This window comes from Aspergillus pseudodeflectus, assembly GCF_044049435.1.
Source record: "Aspergillus pseudodeflectus strain CBS 756.74 chromosome Unknown BJX68scaffold_5, whole genome shotgun sequence".
Taxonomy (NCBI): domain Eukaryota; kingdom Fungi; phylum Ascomycota; class Eurotiomycetes; order Eurotiales; family Aspergillaceae; genus Aspergillus; species Aspergillus pseudodeflectus.
The window spans coordinates 564,722-592,161 of NW_027263781.1; the positions used below are offsets into that span (position 1 = coordinate 564,722).

General features: G+C 52.4%; 9 protein-coding genes across 9 annotated transcripts; 4 read left to right on the forward strand and 5 right to left on the reverse strand.

Annotated features, from left to right (window-relative positions):
• Positions 1-215: 215 nt before the first annotated feature.
• Positions 216-1,878, forward strand: BJX68DRAFT_262798 (FAD-dependent oxidoreductase; the record flags this gene model as incomplete). Its single annotated transcript, XM_071044530.1, has 4 exons — positions 216-514; positions 610-881; positions 946-1,313; positions 1,381-1,878. The coding sequence occupies 4 exons, from the start codon at positions 216-218 to the stop codon at positions 1,876-1,878; spliced, it is 1,437 nt and encodes a 478-aa protein (XP_070903428.1).
• Positions 1,879-2,087: 209 nt separating this feature from the next.
• On the reverse strand, positions 2,088-3,891 carry tpcA (O-methyltransferase tpcA; the record flags this gene model as incomplete). Its single annotated transcript, XM_071044531.1, has 6 exons — positions 2,088-2,478; positions 2,546-2,756; positions 2,812-2,868; positions 2,929-3,251; positions 3,316-3,442; positions 3,504-3,891. The coding sequence occupies 6 exons, from the start codon at positions 3,889-3,891 to the stop codon at positions 2,088-2,090; spliced, it is 1,497 nt and encodes a 498-aa protein (XP_070903429.1).
• Positions 3,892-4,271: 380 nt separating this feature from the next.
• Positions 4,272-6,978, reverse strand: BJX68DRAFT_278231 (FAD binding domain-containing protein; the record flags this gene model as incomplete). Its single annotated transcript, XM_071048489.1, has 9 exons — positions 4,272-4,277; positions 4,338-4,925; positions 5,058-5,334; positions 5,405-5,471; positions 5,539-5,741; positions 5,830-5,892; positions 5,951-6,455; positions 6,627-6,834; positions 6,895-6,978. 9 exons carry the CDS (start codon positions 6,976-6,978, stop codon positions 4,272-4,274), a joined length of 2,001 nt encoding a protein of 666 aa, XP_070903430.1.
• Positions 6,979-8,033: 1,055 nt separating this feature from the next.
• Positions 8,034-13,619, reverse strand: BJX68DRAFT_278232 (uncharacterized protein; the record flags this gene model as incomplete). Its single annotated transcript, XM_071048490.1, has 12 exons — positions 8,034-8,927; positions 8,961-8,992; positions 9,029-9,237; positions 9,277-9,292; positions 9,332-10,686; positions 10,744-11,075; positions 11,109-11,583; positions 11,677-12,032; positions 12,082-12,266; positions 12,316-12,649; positions 12,709-13,534; positions 13,603-13,619. 12 exons carry the CDS (start codon positions 13,617-13,619, stop codon positions 8,034-8,036), a joined length of 5,031 nt encoding a protein of 1,676 aa, XP_070903431.1.
• A 729-nt stretch (positions 13,620-14,348) lies between these two features.
• Positions 14,349-17,723, forward strand: BJX68DRAFT_262801 (uncharacterized protein; the record flags this gene model as incomplete). The annotated part of the gene is made up of 3 exons (XM_071044532.1): positions 14,349-14,729; positions 14,798-17,242; positions 17,301-17,723. The coding sequence occupies 3 exons, from the start codon at positions 14,349-14,351 to the stop codon at positions 17,721-17,723; spliced, it is 3,249 nt and encodes a 1,082-aa protein (XP_070903432.1).
• Positions 17,724-18,166: 443 nt separating this feature from the next.
• BJX68DRAFT_278233 (pyridoxal phosphate-dependent transferase) lies at positions 18,167-19,968 on the reverse strand (the record flags this gene model as incomplete). The annotated part of the gene is made up of 4 exons (XM_071048491.1): positions 18,167-19,175; positions 19,231-19,364; positions 19,417-19,787; positions 19,821-19,968. 4 exons carry the CDS (start codon positions 19,966-19,968, stop codon positions 18,167-18,169), a joined length of 1,662 nt encoding a protein of 553 aa, XP_070903433.1.
• A 345-nt stretch (positions 19,969-20,313) lies between these two features.
• BJX68DRAFT_278234 (histidinol-phosphatase) lies at positions 20,314-21,367 on the forward strand (the record flags this gene model as incomplete). Its single annotated transcript, XM_071048492.1, has 3 exons — positions 20,314-20,472; positions 20,520-21,068; positions 21,128-21,367. The coding sequence occupies 3 exons, from the start codon at positions 20,314-20,316 to the stop codon at positions 21,365-21,367; spliced, it is 948 nt and encodes a 315-aa protein (XP_070903434.1).
• A 2,417-nt stretch (positions 21,368-23,784) lies between these two features.
• Positions 23,785-25,694, forward strand: BJX68DRAFT_252878 (fungal specific transcription factor domain-containing protein; the record flags this gene model as incomplete). The annotated part of the gene is made up of 7 exons (XM_071042625.1): positions 23,785-23,899; positions 24,100-24,224; positions 24,362-24,550; positions 24,620-24,690; positions 24,784-25,083; positions 25,131-25,493; positions 25,610-25,694. The coding sequence occupies 7 exons, from the start codon at positions 23,785-23,787 to the stop codon at positions 25,692-25,694; spliced, it is 1,248 nt and encodes a 415-aa protein (XP_070903435.1).
• Positions 25,695-26,215: 521 nt separating this feature from the next.
• On the reverse strand, positions 26,216-27,070 carry BJX68DRAFT_262804 (uncharacterized protein; the record flags this gene model as incomplete). Its single annotated transcript, XM_071044533.1, has 1 exon — positions 26,216-27,070. One exon carries the CDS (start codon positions 27,068-27,070, stop codon positions 26,216-26,218), a length of 855 nt encoding a protein of 284 aa, XP_070903436.1.
• Positions 27,071-27,440: the final 370 nt, after the last annotated feature.

The window sequence follows — 27,440 nt, forward strand, 5'->3', positions numbered from 1 at the left end:
CATTACTACCAATCAGTGTTGCCCCCCCCGAAAAAAAGAAAGAAAACGTTGAATGACCCTACATGCCTTTCGTACGCCGGTTCAGCTGGCCCATTACACTAAACGCAGGTCCCGGAATAGCATGACCACGATAACAATGCAACCCACTTCCCAAGGCCACAGTTCTGTGTTGCAAAGCGTTCCAGACGATTCAAACCTCCGCAAAGCAGCTAAACATGGCAGCAACGAAATTCCGAGTTATCATTGTCGGCGCCGGCGTGACCGGCCTGACAGCGGCGCATACCCTCTCAGCAGCCGGAATCGACTACATCGTCACAGAGAAATGGGGCGAAGTCGCACCCGCCGCGGGCGCCAGTATCACAGTCTTCCCGCACTGCGCGCGTGTTTTCAAGCAGCTGGGGATTCTCGATCAGATCGAGAAACACGCCGAGCCCTTTACGGACGGGGCCACCAATCGGGATGCGACCGGGCGGGTTCTGATGAATACTGATCTTTGGGGGTTTATTCGGAAGAAGTACGTGATATATACCCTGGGACCTTTTTTTCTTTAATTATTGATTTTCATTTTCACCTGGGCTTCTAGCTGAGAGCTGACCTGCTTCCGTCCAGCCATGGAACCGATGTGATGCTACTCGAGCGACGCGCGCTCCTGGAGGTGCTATACGAAACCTTACCGGATAAATCCAAGGTTCTCGTGAATAAGGAAGTACGACAGATCACAGAGCATGAAACGCACGTGGATGTGCATTTTACAGATGGGACCGTCGAACAAGGGGATATGGTTCTCGGTGCCGATGGCGTGCACAGCACCGTCCGGCAGGAGATGTGGGAACACGCCAACTCCGTCGAGCCGGGGATTATCACGGTTGCAGAAAAGAAGGGTCAGTCCCCGTATTGTTTTCGGCATCGTACCCTCAGGAGCTGTGGAGCTGACGACGCGGATAGCAATTCTGGCTACCTGGAGGTGCCTTTTTGGCTTCTGTCCCGGCCAGCCTCACCTCAAGAACGAGCTCAGCGTGAGCTCCCTGCCCGACCGGCGGTGCTTCCTCGTGGCCACACAGCCCAAGCAGTCCTTCTTCTTCGTGTTCTGGAGACCGAAGGAGCCGTACTCTCGTTACACCCGTCCCCGGTACACCAGTGAGGACGCCCAGAAAGCAGCGGAGAGCGTGGCGGATCTCCCCATCTCGGAGACGATGGTCTTCGGGGAGCTCTGGAACCAGAGATACCGGGCGCAGCTCGCGGACATCGAGGAGGGGATCTTGAGTCGCTGGCATTACGGGCGATTTGTCTTGGTCGGGGACGCAGCACACAAGGTAGGTGCCACTCCCTGGTGAACCTTTTTTTTGTTTACTTGCAGACGCTGAATAAAGTGATGGATAGGTCACACCAAACCTCGCCCTCGGTGGAAACCTCGGTATAGAAGGTGTGGTGCTCCTGACGAACTTGCTGCGAAGCGTGGTGAAAAGGGGGGCCACCGAGCAAAAGCCAACCACGGTGGAACTGGGTCAAGTCTTCGACCAGTACCAGACTCGCCATTTACCTCGGGCGCAAACGGTCTTTGATATGTCGCGCGCGGTCACCCGCATGCAGGCATGGGATACCCGCATGATGAAGTTTCTTTCCCTGTACGTGGTCCCTTATTTAGATGAGCGGTCGATGCCGAACGACCTGGGGAAGATTGTGCGGGCAGGCGTCCTGTTGGACTGTCGTCCGGTGCCGGAGTGGCCCAAGGGGGAAATGGAATGGCAATATGGGAGCGCCTCGTCCGCAAAGGCACAGGAGTCTAAAAAGAAACAGTCGGGAGTGTTGACGGCGGCCGTGAGGTTGGTGGTCGGAGCGGCGGTGGCGATTCCTTTGTTTGTGTGGGCAACGTCATAATCAGAGGCGCCTACAGTGTATTCACTTGTACTACAGTGGTGCGGATAGACTTAGTTCAGCGTCCAGCAGACAGAATACATATATGATCAGATGCACTTGAATGCTAAAGTCACCTATAGAATGCGATTCTTGTGATAAAATTGACATATTAAGACTGAACTGAGAGGCGGAGCAAGTCAAATATTCATTGCAACCCACGCGCTTTGTATTTACTCTGGCAGGCGGCATTCAACCAACGACACCTGGCTACGACAGTCATAGATGCGGGTCATGACCAGACCGGCGTCGGCGATAATGCGCTGGAACTCAGCGGGAGTGCGTTCGATCCCGTTGATGATGCTCATCATCGTGATGTCGCGCTGGTGACTGTACCGCGTGTAGTATCCGTAGTTGGCTGGCAACGGGACGGGCGCCGGTCGGATCTCGTTGATTGCATGGCCATGACCGTTGACTTCTCCATTGGTCGGACTCGGATTCTCCCCTTCCGATGCAACGGTGGTATTCATGACCTGATCACAGATGAGAACCCGCGAGTGGGAGGCCATGCTTTTGCGCAACGCCGACAGGATTTGCACGCAGTAATCATCCGACCAGTCGTGCCTGGGCTGTTAGCAATAGGGTAACGCAACTACTACTCAGGGGTCGTCGTCCGACAGGGCAGACATACAGAATATATCGCAACCAGTACACATCGGCCCCTTCCACCGGGTTGGTGTCGAAGAAGTTGTGCTCCATGAACACCACACGCTGGTCGTTAATGGCTTGGGGGTTCTCAGCGGGCCAAACCTCTCTCTGGGCCTGTTCCAGCACTGGGCCCCGGTCCTGGACTACGTACTTGAGCTTAGGATAGAGCCTGGAGAGCTGCAGGCAGAAGCCCCCTAGTCCTCTGTTTAGCAGATATTAAAGCGCGCCTCCTGGGTCTGGGCTGCATACCAACACCACCTCCAACATCCACGACTGTGGCCTCCCCGAGGCTTGCCCAAGGGAAGTCTATCACGCAGCACATGGATCGTTAGCCTAGCTGGGTGAATGGGCCTCCGGAAACCATACCATAGAGATGAGCCACACCCGTGATCCTCCCTCCTCCTAGCATAGCCAACCCAAATGTTGTGTGTTCCGGCCGCTTGACCTTGTCCCTGCCGGGGACTTTGGCCAGGGCTTGCACTTCCTGTCCAAAGGGCCCAGGATACTTGCCGACTCCGCCGTTCGCTAGCTCGGCCGGGGTCACTTCCTCCTCGAGCCAGCCCCACCTCTCCTTGCTCGTCTGCACGGCCTTTTGGAACGCGGTCTGCGTTACGAGATATGAGGGCCCGAATTCCGGATCGAGCAGCGTCCGTGGAAGCGCGTCCGAGGCACTGTACAGATCCCAGGCACTTTTACGAGACAAGAGATTAGTGTGACAATTACGGTCCCGCAATCCAGGGCACCATCACATACAACATCAGGATATAGGCTCTCAGGGGCTCATTGCCCACCAACGCAGCCGAGATTCGGTTGTTCGCATAGACATTCTCCCGGACTTCTTGGAAGATATGGATGGAACACAAGCAACGTAGGATTCGACCTACCACACACTCGTCCATTAGCTTTCGACCCGTGAGAGGATCACGCCAGGGGTGTCTCACCGAGCTTCTGGGCCTCAATGCCCGTTTCCAACGAGAGGTCATGGATTGAAACCCCCGCTTCCCCGCCTTTAGCCAGCAGCTCATGAACGCGCACCGAGACGGCGATATGCAAACTTCGCGCCTCGTTGTACTGAGACGAAACCTCGAGAAGCCGCTCCGAAGGGTCAGCCACCAATTCAGTGAGTTTGCCCGTAGCAGCGATCAGGGTTCGTCTAGCATCGAATAGTGCCCGTGACGGGAGAGGGGGCAAGGAGGCGTTTGTATCTCCCGGCTTGCCAACGGCGCCGTCTGGCACCTCTTTGGCCCATTCGCCGATAATCGTGCGTATTGCGTCCTCGGTGAGGTCCAGCAGCTGGAGCATCTGATGGGCATTGCGGATGGTTGGCATTGTGGTAAGCGTTGTTCCCCGCGGGGTGGTGGGGGGTGGGGGTGGGGGCGGTTCAATGGACAAATTAATTAATCTTTTACAAGGATTCTTATCTCCTAACTGATGAGGACGAGGCTGGATGAATTTTCTCGGGATCCAGATACTACAGGTAGACCACTAATAAGTACCTAGGACCTGCGTATCGGTATTCCTACGAGCGAAGCTTTGGCTGGCATCCTGTCGGGGTTAAAGCTTATCTTCATTCTATTGGAGCGTCGTTCCTCATTGCGAGGGGACAGGTGAGATTGCTCACCCTGCGTACACCGGATGAGCTCACTAGTTTGGGGCATTTGGAGAGACCCCGCCGACATTTCGTGGAAAGCTAGACTAGAACAGATGCACTATGCCTCGGGGGCTGTGTTTACAGGAAGTAAGAACCCGCCAAAGTAATCCTCCAAATCCCGCACCGCGCGTGGGGCTGCACTGTAACCGACCCAAAGGTCCGGCCGGATCACAACCACGGCCCCTGTCCGGTGATGCACGCCGTACGTACTGTGTGCATCCTCGTCGGGGGCCCGATCATCAGAGAGGACCGTAGCGGCCTCACCAAGGGCCTGGAGCAGCTCATCCTCCGCTAATCTGTCGCGGATCTCCTGCGGCGTCCCCTTGGCCACCAGGACCAGGTTGAATTGGTTCGGCCCTCCGTATTTCCAATAAAACCCCCCTTGTCCCGATTCAGGTTGGATGGCATTCGAGAAGGCCCGGAGCTGTTCCCGCACGGCGCCGCACAAATCCCATCCGAACAAGACAAGATGCATACGATTCGGCCCTGGTAGACAGTCATAGAGATAGCCCGTGCGGCTATCATCCAGGCATAGCCGCGGATTGGGTGCGCGAACACCGTTATAGACCTGGATGGGGGAGTAGCCATGCTCCCGGCTCCCGGGTTCTGGAGGGTTCAGGCAGCTTCGGCCATACGGCGCGTCCACACCAAGCAGGAATGGGCCGTGCTGGGCGAAAAAGGCACCGACAAATGCCTTGGCTTCCTCTGGTGACTTGAAGGCGACCCGTTTCGCGACAAAGATGTCGTCTTCGTCACCCGCTGGATTGGTCCCATTGGTCCCGTTGGTGTGGTTCATCGTCGTTTCGCCATTGGCTTTCCCGTTCGCGCCTGTGCTGCTCTTGACAATTCTCTCGAATTCCGGTATGCCCTCAATGCCGAGATCGGCCCCGACATGATAAAGGGTTGCGGTGGGCAGAGGCGAGCTGCATACGAATCGCAGATACTTCCCCGAAACCTCGATGATGTGTGCGGCATGGAGCCGGCGTTCTCGATCATAGGTCGGCAATAATTTCGTGAAGTCTGCGCGGTTTTTCACAGAGAGGCCGATTTTCCATGCGAGATTGGCAGCATCGAGGATGGATGCATTGAGGCCGAATGCGCCCATGACGCTGTGGACATGACTATGTAGTTTCCGGGTGCGTTAGTCAGTGAATGATCCTCGGTCAATCGGGGTAGCCTCTCCTGCCTTACCCGGCGTCCCCGACCAGGTGCACCCTCAGGTCGGGGGAGGAAAAGGATCGAGCGACACGCTCGCTGACTGTGATACCGCTGGTCAGTATGCGGGCATTTTCCCAAGTCACGCAGAGAATTTGGTTCACGAGTACTTTTCCAAATGGCAAACCAGCTCAGTGGAGCACCAAACTTCAGACGGTAGGGGGCGAAGATGCGGTTGGCCTGTTCGAGGACCTCATCGGGGGTGATGGAGTGAATATCGATCTGCCCTCCAGACTCAGCGAGAGTCGGATCTCGAGCCTGTCGCGACCGGGAAATAGGGCCTGTATGCGACACATCCAGTTGGGTGTATAGCCTCCCACATCGTCAGCGAGTGCATTCACTGCCATTTACGGCGTTTCCTTTATTTTTTATTATTTCTTTTTCCGGTTGTTTCTTCATACCTTATATACCCATTCTCCCGGGGAATGATCACACACCCCCCATGCGTGGAGCTCACGACAGACCTGTAGTGCTCCAGTCAGCCTACGCGCGCGGTCTAATCTGAGACAAAAGCAACCGAACCCGAAGATCCAGGCATGAGGATAGTCCGTTTCGAACACGCAATCCATAATGCCCCAGTAAATATTCGTGCTAATCCCGTCGAACGGGATACCAAGAGTCTTGCGGATGGAGCTGGACGCCCCATCACTACCCACCAGATACTTGGCCTCGATCCTCTCCTCTGCGCCCGTGATGCTATTCTCGATGATCCCTTGCACTGGGTACCCCTCGGACCCCGAGCATCGCGCCAGCTCTTCATCTACACTGAATTCCTTCAAGGTCGTATTCCGCTCCACGAGCATCCGATGCCGCAACAGATCACGGATATAGATGCGCTCGATCTGACCCTGTGTGATGATGTGAAGGCCGCGGTAGCGCGAATCAGACTGGTGAGACCGACCATGATGCAGTAGCTTTCCATCATAATAAATTGCGGTTCGTTCGATCAGTGGCCCTTCCTCCTGCACTTCACTAGCGAGGCCCCAGGTCGCCAGCGTCTCGAGGAATCGGGGCTGCACTCCGTCCGCTCGACCTGCAATCAGTGGAGTCGCCGCTTTGTCAATAATACGAAATGTGACGCCCTGTCTGAGGAGGCTGAGGGCGACCTCTAGCCCACTGGGGCCAGCTAAGGATCTCTCTTTTAGTTACTTGTATTTTGGGGGGGGCTTCTGGTATATGGTGGAAAGAGGGATCGCACCACCGACAATCAGAACATCGACTTTTGAAGGTGGTTTCCACCACTCGGGGACCCTGTGCGGGGAGGCTGTTCCATCGAAGATCGTTGGCCAAGTTCGTAGAGTGTTGATTTGATTCTTGTAGCCGTTATGCACGGACGATGTCACCATCTCCACCGATGGAGGAAGTTCGTAAGTTATTGGCAGATCGTCGTCATCGGGAACACCGCCCTATTCGGAACATTGGTAATGAGACGCATTATACTATACGATGGGGAACGAATCTCGCACCTGGTCGCGCACAGTCCAGTGCGCTTCGCTACTTGGTTGCATGAAGCCATTGCGGAAATGGCGAGGATGAACAGAGTGCGCCATGTTACGGGAAACTAAGATTGCCGGGTTCGTTAAGACCAAGGGGTATCGGTCGACTGCATTCCATATAGTATCTATGATCCATTTAATAGATCTCAGTTGTCCTTTTCCGGGCCAACCTAGACCAAATCACGTTCTTCTAGCGCGTATTCGTACGACTTACGCGGTACGCCGGTCCGTTACGCGGAGCCTCGACGTTGGTCGGAACTAGGGGGCTTGGGAGCTGCCGCCCAGGGCCCACGCTAATGGGGCCCGGAGAGGACAGGAATACCAGCCTGACGACAGCAAGGCAGCCATGGGGCGCGGTGGCAGGTGGCATGCTGTGCGAGAAGCTGCATTCATCAACTACAATCATCTAAGAACTACCAGTGGACTCGCCTTACACGGGAAAATAAGTAACAGAGATTACAATTTCTTGTAGTATATAAAAAATTAACTCAATGGATTTCCGAATCAATCACTGTCCAATATGCCGCTTGTAGCTGTCGCGATAAGGCAGCGATCTGTAAACGAACCCCAGCTTCGCTTTAGCACGCACATACACACACTTAGGATGGTAGGAGAACTCACGTTTTGGTCGTCAAACGGCTCGAAATGGTTTCCGGGGATGGGAAGCACGCTCAAGCTTTGCCCTATAATATCCTCCCACTGTGCAAGTGCCGCCCTGCGAGATTCTTGATCCGCTAACCAAGGAAATTTGGTACCGCATAGACGGATTGTATCCATGGTATCGCTACTCTGTAGCATCAAGTACTTCGTCCCCCTAGCGACTGTACAGCGCTGCATATTCTCGCACAAGAACCGGGTATGGTGCGCGAACTGTGCTGCGATAACCGGTGCGACGGACTTGGAGCTGCCCTTTGAGCGGTATACGTAGTCAACCACGGATTTGGGGAGAGTGTCTGAACCGACCGGGCAAGGTGAATCGATCATGAGAACGCCTGGTATATCGTATCCCCGTCCATGCAAGATTTGAGCAACCTCGTGCGCCAGCACGCCGCCAAACGACCAACCTAGAGAGTAGCATGTTAATCACAATCCGAGTGTAAGTAGTATCGTTACCAAATCATACCTCCAAGGACCACGGGACTCGCAATGGCCGAGGCAATGGCCAAGGAGTACTGCTGAGCCATATCAGACAGGCTTGTTGCCCAGTGCGTCTCCCTCAGTATCGGATTCTTCACGGCAAATACAGTGCAGCCCATATCGTGTATTTTCTTGTAATGCTCAATCATCCCACTTCCGTCGTGGAATAGAATCAACGGGGACTGAGATTCTGCGCCCTTCTGCAGGAGAATCAAGCTTTGGTCCAATGGTATTCTTGCCTCATATTGGGAAGTGTTATCGTCCGAGTCCTCGGATCCGCTGCGAGGTGTGCTGCTGGACTGAGGGGTCAAGTAGCCCTGCGGCGGTGCTGCTAGGTCTGACATCGGCAAATCAGGCGCCGTGGCCTTTATTCCGTTCGGTTGTCCGGATTTTTCGCCCAGAGCGCTCAAGGTTGTTTGTGTTAGCGTTGGCCCAGAGCTTGGAACGGAGGATCCGCTTTCTTGTTCGATATACTCTACCAGCTGCTGAACTGTCTCCAGACGCGAAATTCTTTCCGTATCCAGTCGCAGGTCCGGAATCTGGTTCTGTAGCGAAGTTGCGAGTTCGATCTGCATCATCGAGTCGAGGCCTAGGTTAGACAGATGCGCTTCCCTGTGCACGTTGCTGGCAAGTAGCTGACACACTTCGGCAAGCGAGCGAGTTACTGTCTCCTCAAGGGACCGAGATGGTTGTGTTTGCTGCGCCGCCGCTGGAAACGTTTGTTGGTAGTGACTCTGAGGCAAGTTCGCATCTCCCGTTCCGCGTGTAGAGGCCTCAGCCTTGAGTGTAGGGTGCTCAGTCTGACCTCCCGAGCTTCCATGGAGGCTATGCGCCAGATGTCTTTGGAATGAGTTGAGATTCAATCGCTTGAAGTGCATTCCCTTCACACTTGCGATGACGGTGCCATCCTCGGCGATCGCGTACGCCTCCCCTAGTAGTACGCCGTCATAGCAGTCGAATAAACTACAGTAGAGTTGGAATTCGGAGTTCCGGGCAATCTCCTGGTATATCAGTGTGCTTGTCTCAACTTGGGTGCAGATACAAGCATCCGTGTGAGCAACATGGATGTTCGCTACATACCCTGCCGCGTGCAGCAGGGTGTCCAGGAAGACCGGGGAGACAATGCCGTCTGAGTGGGATTCTTTGGGGATCCGAAACCGCCCATAGGCTTCCAATCTGTCTTCGAGCACCGATATTTCCTCAATCGACTGGTACAGGGCCGAGTAGGAGACTACCCGGGGGAAGACGGTACTGTACAAAGTCTTCGTACGGAACACGCTGGCCGTGGATTGTTGGGCTTGGAGATGACGGATCTGCCGCTGCACATACGCCGAGTCACGGGCGAATTCAAGTTTCAGGCTTTCGAGTGACTCCCAGTACGCCCATCCGGTGCAGAGAGCATTCCGCTCGGTGGATGTTCCGGAACCTGGGTGGGCCTGAGAGGTGAAGATGAATTGACGGGCGGTCGCCTTCCCCAGCCTGCTGACAGTGGGCATATCGCCTTCAAAGGCCATCAAGATCATATTGTCCTGCACTTCTGGCGTGTATACCAGCGGACTGGAAAATGTGATGTCCGCTACCACCAGGCTATGGCCAGCATTCTCCCTTTCGTCCCAATGCACCGCCTCCAGCACCATGCCATGATACACCGAAGCCGGACAGAGCGGCGTCTTGCCAACCACATGCCCCAGAACGTACGGCGACACATGGCCAAGATTTGATTCAAACCTGCTGGGGATCTCGGCCGTGTCCTCAGATCGATACCCGGTGAGCAGGTTGAAGGTTTTTGGTTTTTCCCTGGACGTGTTGGACGAGGTCCCGCGCTTGCTTTCCGTGAAGGGAACATATAGATCCTGCGTCTGGAAAGGATAGGCTGGAGCATCAACGAGCCGTGCGCCGGAGCCATCAAAGACCTCTCTCCACCGGACGGGGTATCCGCGTTCTGATATCTGATGCAAGCAGGTTGATAACGTCAACCATTCACCCTGTCCTTTGGTCAGGGAGCCGAGGTAGAGTGATTCAGTATCCTGGAGCGTAGATTTCAGCATCGGGACCGTGATGGCGTGAGGTCCCATGTCAATAAATATAGGCGAATTGCCCAGCGATTCATGGTGGCGGATGGAATGGATCAAATCCGTGAAGCGAACCTTCGAACGGGTCTGCTGGACGATATATTCAGGCCCGCAGTCCAGCTCCTGCAGGCAACGCCCGTACGGACACGCACCGAGAGGGATTCTGGGGGCGTGAAATTGGATCCGCTGGCACATCCGTTCCAGGGGTTCCAGGATGGGGTCCAAGGCTGAAGAGTGAAACCCCAGCGGCACGTCCAGTCGCTTGCACCGAATGCCCAGCGCCTTAAGAACACGCTGCAGGTCGTCCAGCTCTTCGACTCCGCCGGACACCACGCAGCTGCTGGGCGTGTTGTCGCAGGCGACCGACAGAGCGGTAAGACGATTTTCGTCGATCAACTGTTCGATATGCGGTGCTCCCTTGTCGCACACCATCATTCCGGTTTTGCCGACAGCACAAAGGTCGATCATTGATTGGGCCCGACCGACGACGATCCCCAGCGCATCTTCGAGAGATAAGACGCCGCTGATAACCAAAGCGGCATACTCCCCAAGGCTGTTTGGTTCTTGTTAGATGTCCGTTTTCCACCCGAGAGACAGCGGCGCTTCTTACCTGTGGCCCACGACCAAAGCGGGCTGGACCCCCCAAGCCAACCATAGCGATGCCAGAGCATACTCGAGGACAAAGCACGCTACCTGCGGCCATAAGACCAGATCACTCGGAGATTCTGGGGTGAACTGCCCATTCCTGGTGTGGAGTATGTTGGAATATCCGAGCCGTGCCAAGATACGTTCGCATTCGTCCACCTTTTCCCGAAAGAGCGGCGCACTGGAGAGCAGTCCTTGTCCCATACCGGCGTAGGAGCTTCCCTGGCCCGAGAAGACGAACACGATGGGGGGCGAGGCATTGCTTACGGTCTGGTGGATATCGGGCCCTTGTTGCAGCTGTTCCAGTAAGTGAGAGACGGAGCGACAAACCATTGACGTTGTCCAGGTATATCTCCTTCTTCTAGCAGAAACGGTGTAACAAATGTCCTGGATCGCAACTTGTAAATCGGGCTGTCTTAGATTGTCGGTGTGAAGCGATATAAGTTCTTTCAATGCATTCTCTGTTCGAGCAGACAGGAGGAAGTTGTACGCTGGCCGCTCCTGCCCCATTAGTGTCTGACCTTCCGGATACTCCTCTAGGAGCAAGGCAGCATTTGACCCTGCGGCTCCAAAGTTGTTCAAGAGCGCTCGTCGTGGATGTTCTCCCTTCCTATTCCACTGGGCTTTCTCGGTGGCAATGCGAAAATTCTTATCTATCAGCGTCTGCAACTTGGGGTTCAGGTTCCGCAGCCCGACTTGCGGCGGAATGGTGGAGTGCTTGAGCATCATGAGGAGCTTTGCCAGACTCGCCGCACCGGAAGCGGCCTCTGCATGACCGATAGTACCCTTGATGGACGTTAAATATCTGGGTTGGGAGGGCGCAGAGTCCTTAAACACGGTCGCCAAACTTGTGGCCTCTGCACCATCACCAGCCTACGGAGGAGAGTCAGCATTCTACACCGAGCCGAGCACCGGCAGAGGAAGATGACGATATACCTGCGTTCCGGTTCCATGAGCCTCAACAACGGTAACCGAGGCAGGATTCACCCCTGCGCGGGCAAAGAGCGTTCGGAGCAGCTTCTGCTGTGTTTCGACGTGAGGGTGTGTAATGGAGGCCGCGTTTCCGCTCTGGTTCAGCTCGGAGCCCCTGATGACGCCGTATATTCGGTCGTTTTCCCGTATGGCGTCGTCAAGGCGTTTAATGACGAATAGGCCACAGCCTTCGGACCGACAATAACCATCAGCACCGATGTCAAACGGCTTACACTGGCCGGTCGAGCTCAGGAAATGAGCACGCGACAACCCTAAATACATCTACAAGAGTTATTTTCCAGCCCAGTATGTATAGCATTGCACCACTTACATCTGCGCTCGTGATCACATTAGCGCCCCCCGCCAAAACTGCTGAACACTCTCCGGCCGCCAGTGCTCGGCAAGCAAGCGCTATGGAAACCAGTGACGACGAGCAGGCCGTGTCAATGACGAGTGACGGACCACTCCACCCCAAGGCGTACGAGATCTTCCCGCTCAAAAACGCCCGTAATGTCCCTAAAATCCAAACTCAATGACTGACCATGCGTTGAGGCGGTTGACATACCGGTAGTGTAGTAAACATCAATGTCCTGTTGCAGGTTCTGCACATAATCGTCTGTGGCGATTCCAATATAACAGCCCATGGTAGCTGGATCGAAGGAATCCGTTGAGCCCGGAACATATCCGGCGTCATCCAAGGCATGGATAGCGCCTTGGAGCAAAAGTTTCTGTTGCGGATCCATGGCTTTGGCCTCACGCGGTGAGATATTGAAGAACTCATGGTCGAAGCTCCACGGCTTCTCAAGAAAGTTCCCGTGCCGAGCCTTCATCTCACGATGCGACTTGTGGTTCCCTTGTCCAGGCTGATATTCGTCGACCTTGAATCTCGTTTTGGGAATCTATGGGGAGTCAGAGGGGTCAACCTGCGAGCAGCAAAAAAGGTGGATAGGGAGCACACCTCTTGGAGGGTATTAAGACCATGCTCGAGCGTCCTCCAGAACTCATCCTTCCCGTGACCGGATGGGAAATTCACCGACATCCCGACCACGGCATAGGCTCCGGAGAGAGCCTGGGGCGACTTGCTCGTCACGCGCGGAAGCTCGATGACCTTGGCTGGCGATGGGGCCGGGACGTCTTTTTGGGCGCCCTTGATTAGACTTTTCGCTCCCTCCCCAAGGACCAAGACCTCCAAGTCCTGTCCAGACTGTCGCATCCCCTGGGTGATATTGGTCCAGGTAGTTAACAGGTCCGCACTGTCGACCAGAATGCAGGACAAGGTATACTCCAGAAGAGACGGTCCCGTCGACGATGCCTCGAGCACCTGTCCGTCGGAGCAGGACCAAAGCGGCCGTCGAAGGTCACTTGCACGGGGAAAATCAGTGCTCTGCGCCGACAGATCATCCATAGCCCGAGCGAGTGCACGTTTTCCCCGGTCGCCGGCGTGGTACAGGGCGTAAACGGAGACAACGCTTGATGGAACTCCTCTCTCGGAGAGACTATCGGAACGAAATTGCTGCAGCTGGTGGCCGGGGCCGACGAGGCTAAAGATATTGCGGCGGAACCGACCTGAAATGCGAACCTGCCCGTTTGCCTTGTTCTGGTTGAAGCTATGCACGAGCTGATCCAGCTCCTCTGCGCTCTCTCCAATCACGGATATTGCCCATGGAAGACTCTGCGACTCATTACCCACCCATTCGAAGCTCATTTCGGCGGCCCGGTACCCCACCCAGAATGCTGCGCGGACAGCTAGCCTAGCATACCGAACATAATCCTGCAGCGATGCACTGCATGCCACCACAACAGCGGGGAGCATGCCCGAGCAGAATCCCACGATCCTGGAGCCATCAGGTACTCTGATGTCCGGGTCATGTTGGAGATAGGAGAGCAGCTGGTTTATGCATAGTGAGACGCCACTGAGAATCGGATTCCGCCCGTCCTCGGTGTCGAGAACAAGAAGATCGCCCGGAGAATCCGGTAATTTGAATTCCATCCAGATGGGTGGGGGTGTTGCAGATGAACGTGCAGCTAAAGCTTCTTCCAAGAAGGTTGCATGGCAGGCCTCGGACAGGAGCGTCAGAACGGGAGTTTCAAATCCATCCCAGCCTCCTGTACCGTTCGCCGGTAAGGTATGCGTTGCCCCCTGCCCTCCGAAGAATATAATTTGCTCTCTGCTCATGGCTGCGAGTGGTAGGTAACTCTAAGCATGAATAAAAGGTGTTGCCGGCTATAGTCTGTCGGAGGTTTCTTACCCCCTAATGTAGATGCATTGCTGGGGTGTATCACCCAAACACCCTTTCAAGGAACCTGCGTATGTAGGTGTCAGTGCAGTTCAGGCCTTACACTGTTACTTGTTGTTGCATAATCGTCATTCCCCACATGTCTGCATGCGCAAGTCGTCGATTGCTAGACATTCCGTTTACGCCGGTCCGCCAGACACATGGCGTATGCCTGCTGCTTGGCAGAAAAGCACGTCTTGAACATTATGGCTGAGGAGAAGTATCTTATGTGCAGTCTAGACTTTGCTACATACAAAGAAACGTTCCTTATTTTTTTTTTTCCAGCAAAAACAAGCCCAAATTGACCCAGCAAGCCTTCACCATGTCGCCTAGCAGGTATCTGGATCTCTCCCCACAACAGCAGGGGAAGCAGTTCCAGAGGCCGGAGTTTCGAGTATCTCGAGAGTTTCCCAGTGAATCCGGTGGTATTCGAACGCTCCCCGATTTGATCGACTTTAACAGTAAACATAACCCCGACCACCTATTTGCCGTGCAAGAAGTACGGGAAGCAGGCAAGCATGTGGGCCTTACCGCGATCACATTTCAAGACCTCAGAGATGCAGTTCAAGGCGCAATACGCCTTATTCGGACAAAGATTTCCTCCAGCCCAGTCGACGGGGAGGTTGCACCGGTTGCACTGTTTGTGGAAAGCGATATTGTTCTCTTCGTGTATCTTGCGGCTCTTTTGTATATCGACGCCCCAGTAAGCATCTCTCTATCATTTCTGTGAAACAATACGATGGAGTGACTAATGTTTCGCGCCCAATTCAGGTTCTGCTATTATCTATTCGCTTAAGCCATGCGGCGATTGCACATCTACTCAATTCCACATCCGCACAATCCATAATCGTATCCCAAACAAGTCAAACCACTATCGGGGAAACCATAAAGGAACTGTCAGCCGAGCAAAACCGGAGTTTGAAACAAATCACGACGGCATCCTATGATGCGCTCCTACAGCTAGGGAGAAAGGACCAGAATGCTACCGTCAGTCGCAGGGTAGACTCCTGCGACAGGGTCGGTGCCCTGATCCTGCACTCCTCAGGAACAACCGGTTTGCCAAAGCCCATCCGACTGGCTCATCGCTATATCCTAGGGTATGCAGCTTGTCACAGGTTACAACCCGATCAGTGCGTGCAGCGGTTAACACTGTCAACTCTGCCAATGTATCATGGCTTCGGTCTGCTTGCTCCTAGCCTTAGTCTCTCCACTGGCAACGCGTGTTGCTTTCTCTCTACGAGAGTTGTCCCCTCAGCTCCATCCGTGTATGAGCTGATTGAGCGCTCGGGTGCCACGTCCCTAATGACGGTCCCCTCAATTTTGGAGGACTTCGTCTCTAGCCAAGCATACCTCGAATCTCTAGCCCGTATGGAATTCGTTGCTGTCGGCGGTGGTACTCTTAAAGCTTGGCTCGGAGAGCACCTGAGCACGCACGGTATCAAGCTGTTGAATCATTATGGTGCGACTGAGGTCGGCGCCATCGCGCCTATTTTCTTTCCAGATGACAGCTATGACTGGCACTACCTGCGTCTTCGCACGGACATGGGCCTGGAGCTAGAACAGAAGGAAGAGAACGGAGAGAACGGAGAAAGTCTGCACCAGCTCACCGGGTACCCATTTGGATGGGACGCGCCGTTTGTCGTCCAAGATATTCTAGAGCGGCGCCCAGACTCAGAATTCATGGAAGTTAAGATCCTTGGCCGGCAGGATGACCTGATCGTCCTCTCAACGGGCGAGAAGCTTCGTCCTCAAGGTTTGGAGGCAGCCCTAGGAGCGACGACTGGAGTGAAAACTGCCGTGGTGTTTGGCCAGCACCAACCAGAAACGGGGGTGCTGGTGGAGCCAAGCTCCCCTCTCCGGCCCGATGAGGAGGAGGCATTTGTAGATCATGTATGGAATGTCATTGCGAAGGAAAATATCCGCTCAGATCGTCACGCAAGAATAGGCTCGCGGAGCATGATCCTCCTGAAACCATCAAACAAATCAGTGCCGTTATCTGACAAGGGCTCAGTGATGCGCAAGGAAACATATCATGTCTTCCAAGAGGAGATCAAGAGAGTCTATCAGCAAGCTAATATTGCTAGAGATGACAGAATTACGCTCGCCACTGAGCCCGGCCAACTTGAACGTGATCTGCATCGCCTCGTTCAGAAATGTGCCCAGGATCGTGTCGCCCAAATGTCCTTTGGCAATGATGATGACTTCTTTGCCCTCGGACTGGATTCGCTCGAGGCCACACGGATTGCCCGAAGCCTGGATAACATAGAAAATAAGTCAGATTTCCCCAGGCTCAGTCATGGAGCTGTGAAGCCGATTCTGATATATCAGAATCCCAGCATCGCAGCTCTCGCCAGGGCGCTCCGATCGGACACGGACATCCCCACTGACGGTCTCAACCCAGACACTACGCAGCTCATGATGAGATTAGTCTCCAGTTTCTCCCGTGCTCAGGAAGCGCTCATTTCTCCCAGGAAAACCACAGTTCTGTTAACCGGATCTACAGGCCATCTAGGCGTTTATCTGCTTCAGCAACTATGCCTTGATCCACAGGTGGCACAGATCGTGTGTTTCAACCGTTCTTACAAGGCGAATCTCGAGTCCAGTGCCGTCGAAGCCGAGCTAAATTCCCGCCAACACGAGGCAAATACGGCTCGCGGAATTGATCTATCTCCCACATCATGGTCAAAAGTTCGCTTCCTTCCCTCGAACCATATCGATCAACCACAGATCGGGCTTTCAGCCACGGAGTATCACCGCTTGACAATTGAAGTGACTCATATTATCCACTGCGCCTGGCCCATGGACTTCCAAAGAGGCCTCATGTCTTTCACGCCCCAGATTGCGGGAGTCCGAAACCTCATAAACCTCGCTCGCGACTGTTCACAAGCCCAGAGATTATCGCCACAGCGCCCACGGTTTCTTTTCCTGTCTTCCATCGCAGTCGCGGCGCAATCTCTCTCCCGGCCCATTGTCCGTGAAGAGCCGCTGCTCGATCCAAGATGTCCCTCGGCCTTGGGCTACGCACAGGCCAAGTGGGTCTGCGAACAGGTGTTGCTTAACAGCATGCGGCAGCCTTCCTCTCCGGCTGAGTTTGGTATAATCCGACTGGGCCAGATGAGTGGAGGCACGGAGAGCGGAATATGGAATCCGAAGGAGCATTTGCCTTCGCTTCTCAGACTATCCCAGCACGTTGGCGCACTTCCCGCGATGGATGGAGTAAGCCACACATCACTCTGATTCTGAGGAACCACAAGAACTGATATTTTCATGACAGACATACTCTTGGATCCCGGCTGACGTTGCGGCTCGGACTGTCCTCGACATCTCATTTGCGCCCGCGGAGGGAAGAGGAGGAAAAGCGATATACCACGTGGAGAACCCTATCCGTCAGCCCTGGCGGCCTCTTCTGCCGGCCTTGGCAATGAAGCTGGGGCTGGGGAACGGGACACCGCTACCGTTTCAGCAATGGATTGAAAGAGTTGCCACTTCAGACCTGACCGATGAAGACAAGGAATTGTTTAGCCACCTGAAACCCTTCCTTGAAGCCGAATTCCAAACCTTGTCTACTGGGGGGATCATTCTGGATACCACGGAATCGCGAAAAGTATCTCGCGCTTTGCGTACCTGCAATGGAGTGGGGCTTGACCTGGTGGACAAGTACCTGGGGCACTGGAAAGCCGCTGGAATCCTGCAGTGAGGAGACGGCCCAGAGCCTCTACATACGGCTGTATCTTTTTGGCCACGCTCCTCTGGGCTCCCCGTTGACAAATGGCACCTGTTCGTCTTTACTTAGAATGCCTGATTTACTTGTGCTTGAGCCTTTCTGGTTAGTTTAGCATTTCATGTGCCCAGGTGTGTTAACAGCAGACCACATGCCAAGGTCGACTAGGGCGAGTCGCTTGATGAAGAGAATGCTGAAATACTAGTGCAACACTGGTTTTCTACACCTCTCCAGTGCGTCCTAATTATATCGTTAACATGGTGAATATAATATGGAATATACATTACCTGTGATACTGTGAAGAAACAGGGAGGACTTGAGCGCAGTTGTCCCAGTGGCCTATTAAACTGGTACCGTATTCTGAATCAATAATGCATTGGTTTTGTTGATGGGTGGGGAGCAGTAAATTCCTAAGATATCTAAGCTTTGTAAAGGGTATCCAGAAATCCTTCAGCAAACTGACTGACCGCGGCATGGTCAATGCTGCCGCCTACTCCATAGATCGCCGCACTCTTGCCGCGCGATTGTACAGTCTGCCCCCCCTTGTTCATCCGCTCCTCGACTTGCACCAGTCTTTCTCTGATAACTTCAATCAAATCGGAAATGAGGTTATCAACAGCTTCTGCTGTGGGTATCGTAAAGGCGCAGTGGATAGCTGGAGGAGATTGCAAAGCATTTAGATGCCAACCCCGAGCTCCCATGGCATCAGCAATGTCGTAGGTGTCGATTCCTTTCTCTGTGCTTGTGAACGCGACGACACTCACCATTGGATGTCCGATGACTCCAATATGCGAGCTCAGGGTAGGGTGGGTGAGTATCGCGGTTTCGAACCTCTTCGCAGCTCCCACAATCTGTCGGCAACTATCGATATATCCCGACACGCCCATATTTATAGGGGTAGCCCACGAACCTGCGATCAGTGAGCCAGGGCGGGATCCAGCCATCGACGGCGAAGCATATACACCGCCCGCCCAGTCCGGGAACAAGAAATACTGGTAGTTTCGGTATGACCGGTTGCGATACAATAAGGCGGAGCTGCTTTTAGGAGCGAAGCCATACCTCTGGGTGTCGACGCTGATGCTTGTGACTCCGGGTTGTCGAAAATCAAAGCCTCCTTCGTCCTCGTACGGGGACGGAAAGCCCGCTTGTTTCAGGAAAGCAATGACAAGTGACCCCAAGCAACAATCCACATGGAATGGAATATCATTCTTAACTGTCAGTCGTGATATCTCTTGGATATTGTCGACAATGCCGTGTGGATAGTTGGGTGCTGATGCGGCCAGAAGAACCGTGTTTCGGTTAATCAATCGAGCGATCTCCGTGACGGATGCCTTGTACTCAGGTGCTAGACATGAGACAATATGGAGCTTGATCTTAAAGTACTGGGCAGCCTTGTAAAAGGCCGCGTGAGCAGTACTTGGAATGATCCTGTCTGGTCAGTGGGACCATGCAAAAGAAATGAGAAACGGTGACAATCACATACATTTCAGGATTTGAGATGCCGCGTTCTGCAGCAGCCTTTTCCCGAGCAGCCAAACATGCCATGAGAATAGACTCAGTGCCACCACTTGTGGTTACTCCGGCACCATCCTTGGGGGCGTTGAAGGCGGCTAGGATCTGTTGTCTTCTGTCAATCACTTGCAAGAAGTTCGGCGGTTCGTGCACAAACCATCGCCACTATTTCCGCTTCCATCTTTCTGACTCCAGGGAAGACATCGGGATGTATTGGATTCGAGACGCTGAACTTGCCAATAGCCTTGGTTTGCATCTCGAGAAGCTCGTTTCCCCCGTGATATACTGTGCCGCTGACGCGGCCGTCCTCCCATCGCGTACGGTCCAAATTTTGCAGTTCCTCCAACTTTGCCTCAATTTCCTCAAAACTCCAGCCGTCTTTTGGAAGGCGAAGGTTCTTCTCGGCCGTATCTCCATGACGAGTCAATTTTTGCTCCATCATATTTGATATTGACTCCAAGTCTTTGTCCACCCTTTTGAAGATCCGGGGGGCTGGTGATTTTTTCCGAGAAATCCATCCCCGGCACACTTCCAGATACTAGTTCATGCTCCCGACAACACCACAAGAAGTGATATTGTCAAAAACATTGTGAACAATTCGCAACAAAAAGAATGTACACACTAGCCGGGAAGCAATATCGTACTTTGTTCCCACGGGCTGCGAGCGGAGAAACGAAAAAAACTTTGCCGTTTGATTAAGAGAAGACATATTGCCGGTCAAGCGTGATTGAGAAAAATATCGTTACCTTCTATTCCTTGTCCTTCATCGATTAAATACGTTGAAGTGGGCTTGGTTACGAGATGATCTTATCGCACTGCAAGTGGTTTCTTTTCTTTCTCTTTTTCTTATTTTCGTTCTTTTTTTGAGAGCCGAGAGCCGAGCGAACCTGCCGAGTACGATTATCCATCCCCGAGCTCCGAGCAGAATAAGCAACGTCGCAAGTGCTAGGTTCATCAAGGATGAAGAAAATGGCTGTGACTTAAGTACTTCATTTTTATCATTGAACGCCCTTTTCGATTTCACCCCCAAGCCCCCCCAAAACAAAAATTCAAAATGCCATTCTCTCACCACTCACACTCAGGAGAATTTTGCCCCAGCCATGCTCAAGATTCTCTAGAAGAAGTGATTCAGGAAGCAATCTCGCAAGGTATGCGAGTATTTTGCTCGAGCGAGCATATGCCACATGCCGATGAGGAATTATATGACGAAGAAGTAGGTCGATTCATTGTCTGCATTGTCTGTAGTCTGACACATGTTAGATCAAAGCAGGCGTTACTTCGTCCATTCTACTCAGTAACGAGGCAAAATACTACTCAAAGGCAATCCAGTTGCGAGAGAAATACGCCTCTCAGATCGAGATTCTCGTTGGCTTTGAGTCAGAATGGATCGACAGTAATACTTCACTACGGCTAATACAAGATTCGCTGTCCAATTATCCTTGGGAGTTTTTTGTTGGGTCGGTCCACCATCTCCATGGAATTCCAATTGATTGGAGCCGAGACCTTTATTTGAAGGCGCGGGACGTATCCGGCGGAACAGACGAACGCATGTTTGAAGACTACTTTGATGTTTACTTCGAGATGTTGCAGAGGTTAAAGCCCCCAATAGTCAGGAATTTCGACCTGATTCGTCTGTTCTGTCATAACCCAAAGCCCCGTGAAGAAGGGTTACGCAAGTGGTCGGGCGTTTGGGAGAGGGTCGTGAGAAATCTTGGCTATATCTCAAAGTACGGAGGGCTATTAGAACTGAATTCAGCTGCATTACGGAAGGGGCTTGATATGCCGTACCCCTCAGCAGAGATCTGTCAGGTAAGAATGCTGGCTTTCTCCGAGATTTGTATTATCACAGCGAGACTGGAATGGGACAGGAGTTCCTGGCTATGGGTGGGAGATTCTGCCTTTCTGACGACAGCCATGGTGTCGGCCAAGTTGGCGCCAAATGCCGGGAGATGTTGAAATTTGTTAAGGAGCAAGGCATCCAGAGGCTCTACTTTTTAGAGCTCTCCCCTGAAGGAACGCTTGGGGGAGTGGCCTCGAGATTTCCGTTGACAATACAGAAGAGCTGTTCTGTGGCAGAGGTGGAGGAAATGGCATACTGGCAGCGATGAATCTTGTCATGCGCTTATGTCCCGGACTTAGCCTTGTCTGAAGCTGCCTAAGCGACCACACATATGCCTAAGAGAGGCTATAAAGCCATAAGTCAATAGCGGCGTTCCTGCCTTGCGTCGTCTAGGAGGTCTGTCATCCGTGGTAGCCACCGAGGATCTCTGTGAAGTTCTAAAAGCGTCCGTTTAAGGATCGGAGGCCCGCCTTAACTCAACTGCCCATGGATATACACATGTCGTGGAAGATGGACCACCTGAAGCAGCTTTCTGCCACGACGCGCTTCAGGTGGAAGCGGCAATATTGGAGCTCTGCAAAGAGAGGTTAAGTATCAAAACAAGCGGAGTATTATCAACAGGCCCAGCCTAGCCTCCTCTCTACGTATATGCCAGTCAAATAACCATGTTATAGGCACGTTTGTCCGTTGAAAGATATGCGCAATCCGATATTTGGACATGCTTTGAATATAGGCCGACCCGGAGAAGCTTACTATTTACTATGCGGAAGAGCGGAAAAAGGTACTGGAACCCATGGCGAAAAGATTCTCTCTACGCGATTCGGCGATCTCTTCGCTCGGCTAGAAGTCTGGATCTAATTGCTTCTGCACCGCGCCTATGGTGAATTGAAACCACGAAAGAAGTTGAAGATACCTCTGAATCCATGTTTTCGGCAAAGGTGGCACCGTCAAACTGTTCCGCAAAGATGCCAGGCCCTTATTTGTCGCAGCAAAGAGTAAAGTGGACATACAAGACACTTCCTGCTGTGGCCAGCTGGCGGACTAGTGATAACGCACTTGGAAATTGATTCATTGGATGCTATAGTCTGCTGTTCTGGAGATGGTCTACCACACGAGGCTATCAACGGCCTTGCCCTGAGGAGCGAAGCTGGCCACATTCTGAGGAACGTCCCTATTGTTAAGCTTCCTGGAGATTCTGGGAATGCGTTGTGTGTCAACACGTTCGCGACTACCGTTTTCCTTGCCGCACTCTACACCATCAAGGGTGTTAAGCACCCCTCATCGCGGTCACGTGTCCTGTAGATAGCTTAGATAGTCCTCGAGATAGCTTCCCCCTGAATAAGAACAACAGCGACCTACAGAAGGTTGGCGCTTGAAGCGATTCCCCAACTTGTGTATTTCGTGTGAAAGGCTGATCAGGACTTTCAAGCTGTGCACAGCCTAGTTTGATAAGAGAAAATCGAATCCAGGCTCGCGCGATATATTGTCCTATCATTTCATTCATCATTTATCTATTTTTCCTATCAGTATTTCGAGGAATATCCTCTTATCGTAATATTCGCATTCGCCGACGGTGCCTAGCTGGCTATGTCCGGTTGGGAATATCGGAGCGTCATTGCTTTGTCAAGCCTCGTAGAGTGATAAGCAACTGATCTGTTTTCTTCCCGTTCCACAAACATGTTAAATTGAGTGCGGGTTGCATAAATGGGGACATCCACTAGCTAACTCTAGCTACTATGTGTTCCGAGGTCAAGAAACAACAGCCGGCGTCCAATCCGTAGGCAACCATGTACGATACGTTGGGACACGATGGGGCAGTCTTGAGTTCTGATTTCCAAAGTGCCAAGTCCGAGACCTTCATCCACCAAGCGTGACGTCCGAAACCCATCACCCCATTTCTCTCCAACACCTGACTCCCAATGCTCCATTCGCGGCTTTCGCTTGTCTGCGATGCCTGCAAGGCGCGCAAGGTTAGGTGTAAGAGTACGTATCTTGTAAAAATGTTTCATGGAAAGAGAGCTAACCCTTGCAGCAACATTGGATCTTTCGGCGGGTTGCGATAATTGTCGCGTAGGTGGCGGACACCCACTCACCCCAACCCATTATGACTATGCTTACCACGTAGAATAGAAAAAAGGGAATATTTGTGTCTACAGTCCCCTGAAGAGAAGATTCAAATGTGAAAATCTGAGTCCACGGAATCAGAATCCGCGCTAATCTCAAGGAGTTGCCCGTGCTCTGTTGGAGACGAGGAGAGTGAGAGTCACTACGCCGCTGTCCTCAGCTCCGTCTGGAGGAAATCCTCCGCAAGATGGTAGAGACGAGCCAGACTGGGCGCAATCTCTAAATCCCATCCAAGGATCCTCATATCGACCTCTCTACGTGGATCAATTGCTTCAAACTTGGCAGTTAACGGGACGGACTCAGAACACTTCTTTTATCCTAGGAGTAAGCTTTCCGTTTCTTCTCTTCGTAAAAGTTAATACTTATTGTTAAATGCAAGTCCGACGAGAACTATCATACGTCTTTAGAAGCATCCGGTCCTAATTCGCGTGGTCTGGTCTAATCTCTTACCACCAGTGGCTAGCTCAAGCTTGAGTTTTTTTCTCCGACAGCCGATTAAACGCTCTTTCAGCAGGTCTAGGTAACACTACGCTCAGGTCGCTTATCTCAAGTATATCAGGCATGGTCAAGTCGCGTGTGGAAGTGCTCAATCATAATTCTAGACCGTCTAGCATCTGGAATCGATTAGGCGAGATTCCTGTCCTATCACCCGAAAGAGCACATCATCTTATTGAGAGTGGGCCACCCCATCTATTAATTTGTGGGAGCAGCTGCTGATTTCCAAATGGCTTCCAGGCTACTTTGAAAATATCCACCCTTTGTATCCTTTTCTAGACCGTCACGAATTTGAGACCAGGGCATTTTCACCAACTTTGAGTGCCGATCTTGCTGACGATGTGGCTTGGGCAGCTTTATATCATACTATACTGGCTTTAGGTTGCGAATTCGATGGTGGAGGCTCGTTCGCGCCTGGCGAAGGCGAAGCCTGGGGTCTTTTCAAGGTCGCACTCGATCTTTACCCAAGGGTTTTGCTGCTTAATACGGATATCCGAGAAGTTCAGGTAAGCGAAGCCAATCTATTCTCATTTACTCCCCATCATGACGAGTGTGATTTAACGTATCTAGGCAATTACGGCCATGGTAGATCATAAAGTTTACCTCACTCTATGCCAAAATAGACTCTTAACACCTGCAACAGGCCATCTTCTGTCTCAATCTGTCGGGCACCCAAATAGAGGGAAAAATTCTATCCGAAGCCGCAAGGGTTGCCCGGCGCGCATTCTTAAACAAAGCATCCGCCGACAGCGACGCGACAACTCGTAGCCGAGTTTTCTGGGTAGTGTACTACATTGAGAAAACAGTGTCGTTTCATACTGGCTGTACCTCGGTAAGGGATCTAGAGTTATAGTGCTTTTTCTTTCCTCTGTTGACTGTTTTGCTGATGCTAGGCTGGCAGTTTATTGCCGACTGCGATATTGGTTCTCCCATACCGTTCATTGCGGAGGCAGTCTTCGAGGATTTTGACTGGTTTTGCTTCGATAAAGTTCGCAAGACTCTACTCGCGCATATTCACTGAGCTATTCTCTATAACTGCAACAAAGAATTCATGACATATCTTAGCACGATATCCGAATTCGAAGAGCTGTTGGAGCAACAACGTCAAGCAATCCCCTCTCGATTTCGACCTGGCATTAAGCTGCGACCGCGAGCATTTTCACATCCCTGTGGACTTATCGCCGCTGTTCGGGCTCATTACCACTATCATGAGCTGAAGATAGCTCTTAATCGCTTGAAGCTGCACGTTAAGCGTGGCCAAATTGCTCCCGGGCCTTCATCGGACGTGGCTGACATCATGCACTCGGCGCGATCCGTAATTGAAATCACTCGAGTCATTCAGCAAGAGCCGTCTACACCGTTCTTGTAGGTTACGTGCCTTTTGCTTTGCGTCCTCTTGCTAAATTGCGAAGCGTTATATTCTTCATGCCGTTTACGGCCTTGTTCATCTTGTTTGACCACATCATCCAAGACCCCAGCCATGAGGATATTCATGGTAGTCTCGCCTTACTTAAAAGTGTGACTGGCTACTTCAGCGCCCTCGAATACGCCACGAGTGGATATTTGCCAGGTTCTATGCTGATGCCGTTTGCCTCTATCGATCGACAATTTCACGCTACTTTTCGGACCTCTCGTGGGGACAATACCAGTAACGGCAGTAGTGCTAAGGGGACTGCTTCGGAACAATGCACGACAGAAATGCTCAGCGTAGAACCAACCACAGATGGCCAGGCCCCCTGGGAGGTTAGTGCCTATGGAGACCTTCGAGTCCAAATGTCTCTGAATCTAATATTGATACCTCCATCTAGGCTATTGCTCCTGAACCGAATATCGACTACTCGTTTCAAATTTTGCCATCTAATCCCTCAAATACTTTCATGATACCAGATAGCAGACTCACTCCTGGTTTGGGGATCATGGATCTCTTTTGTGGTCCTGTTCATGACCCTGATTTCTTTTTTGCCCCCTTTCGATGAAATATTCGCAATGCGAATCGTCGCTTCAGTGCCTAGTTAATATTGGATCACGTAGTAATCTATGGGTAAACGTTCAAATGTGCAAAACACGTGATAATTCGAAGATGAAACGCTCAAGCTCAGAAGAACACTTGTAGATTGGCGGGTACCTCCGCTGCAGTCGATCCCTACGCTCCAATCGGTTCCTGTCTGTGGTGGGTTCCTAGAGAATATTCGTCGCCTATGTCTCCGCACTTGACATCAGCAATCGGCATTCAGCAGAAGAAACGACCCGTGGAACGCATCGCTACAGGTCCACGACTACAACGCTTTTTATTGGCATTACAGTCTCATTCCAGAACAGAAGGTACAAGTCTTCCCCTAGAGCACAGACGGCCTGGCCAGGGACGAAGTTGAGGTAATTGACTCTAAATGTCTAAACCAATTATACTCTTAAATATCAAATAGATAAAGATTAGACGTAATAAATTAATATAATAATAAATCTACTAATAATGTAGATCTACAATCTCAAAGAGTGACTATTCCAATTCTGCCCACCTCTGCATCAAAGGTGCCATCCTCGCAAAGTCCGAAGAGGCCTGCACGACATTCAACCCCATTGCTTGATCAAACTGTAGACGACCCTCAGCCCCTGCGCTACTATGCCAGTTGTACCCAATGCTCGAATTCCCCCACCTCGTACCGTTATCAGCCCCTGCCGCCGAAGGAATTGCGTCTATTCCCGAATTTATTGTGGACACCAGCATCAAGGTGTTCCTCTGTGACGCGGGAATACTCATCTCGGCGAACTGGCGCTTCTTCTCTATGTCCATTAACAGAAACGCATTCATGCGCTCCTTTGCAAGCACCAGGAAGGAGTCTAGTTCGTTGTTCTCGCAAGCTTGCTGCCAGAGATTCCGCATTCTGCGAGAGTACATCTGGCATCGGCTTTCATTCTGGACCACGGCACAGTCGAGATGACTGGCCAGGCTCGTCCCCTCCATGACTTCCTTGTAGCAGAGTTCACATGCAGTAAAGCTGCCCTCACCATACCATTTGCGGTTCGTGTAGGCTTTGTTCCGGGGACATTCGGGCACTGGTGCCCACTCCAACACATATTTGGAGAAGATGGAGAAGTCTGCTAGCTTCACTGCGGCCGCGTATTTTGCGAGATACTTTGTGAATCGTGGTGTTGTAGGGTGCAGGTCGCAGAGCCAGTTGCCACCACGCCGGGACTCGACTTCTTTGAACTCTTGTGCGAACCCGGGAGCGACCATGAAGCCTATGAGGCACCGTCTGCAGATGGCGTATACATCGATGGTGCAATCCTTTGGGGCGTACCAGGTCGCGTTGCGCATGTCATCTGTATTGCATGGAGGGGACTCGAGGATCATCCTGGCCAAACCCTCAAAGCCGTCGTACTCGTCTACTAAGAGGATCCCAAGGGGCTGTGCGCTCCTACAAAAGGCAGCGGGGTTCCTGCATTTCTCAAGCCCACACACTTCCTGCGCGGACCTCCGCACGGTGGATTGGATATAGATAAGACCTTCCCCTGCTGCATCCTTTGGTAAAACATCATCACTGCGACTGCCTACTCGAGCTGCCCATCATGTCTTTCTTGTACACCCCTCTCGCCTTGGTCAACCCATTGCACCGTGAAGGGTGTATTGTTTCCTCGCCCCATAGAGGTGCATGTCTAGAGTTGATTAACTTTACTAAGTGGGTTACTGCCCATCTAGAGCTGACCTTGTTAAAAGAGGAGTT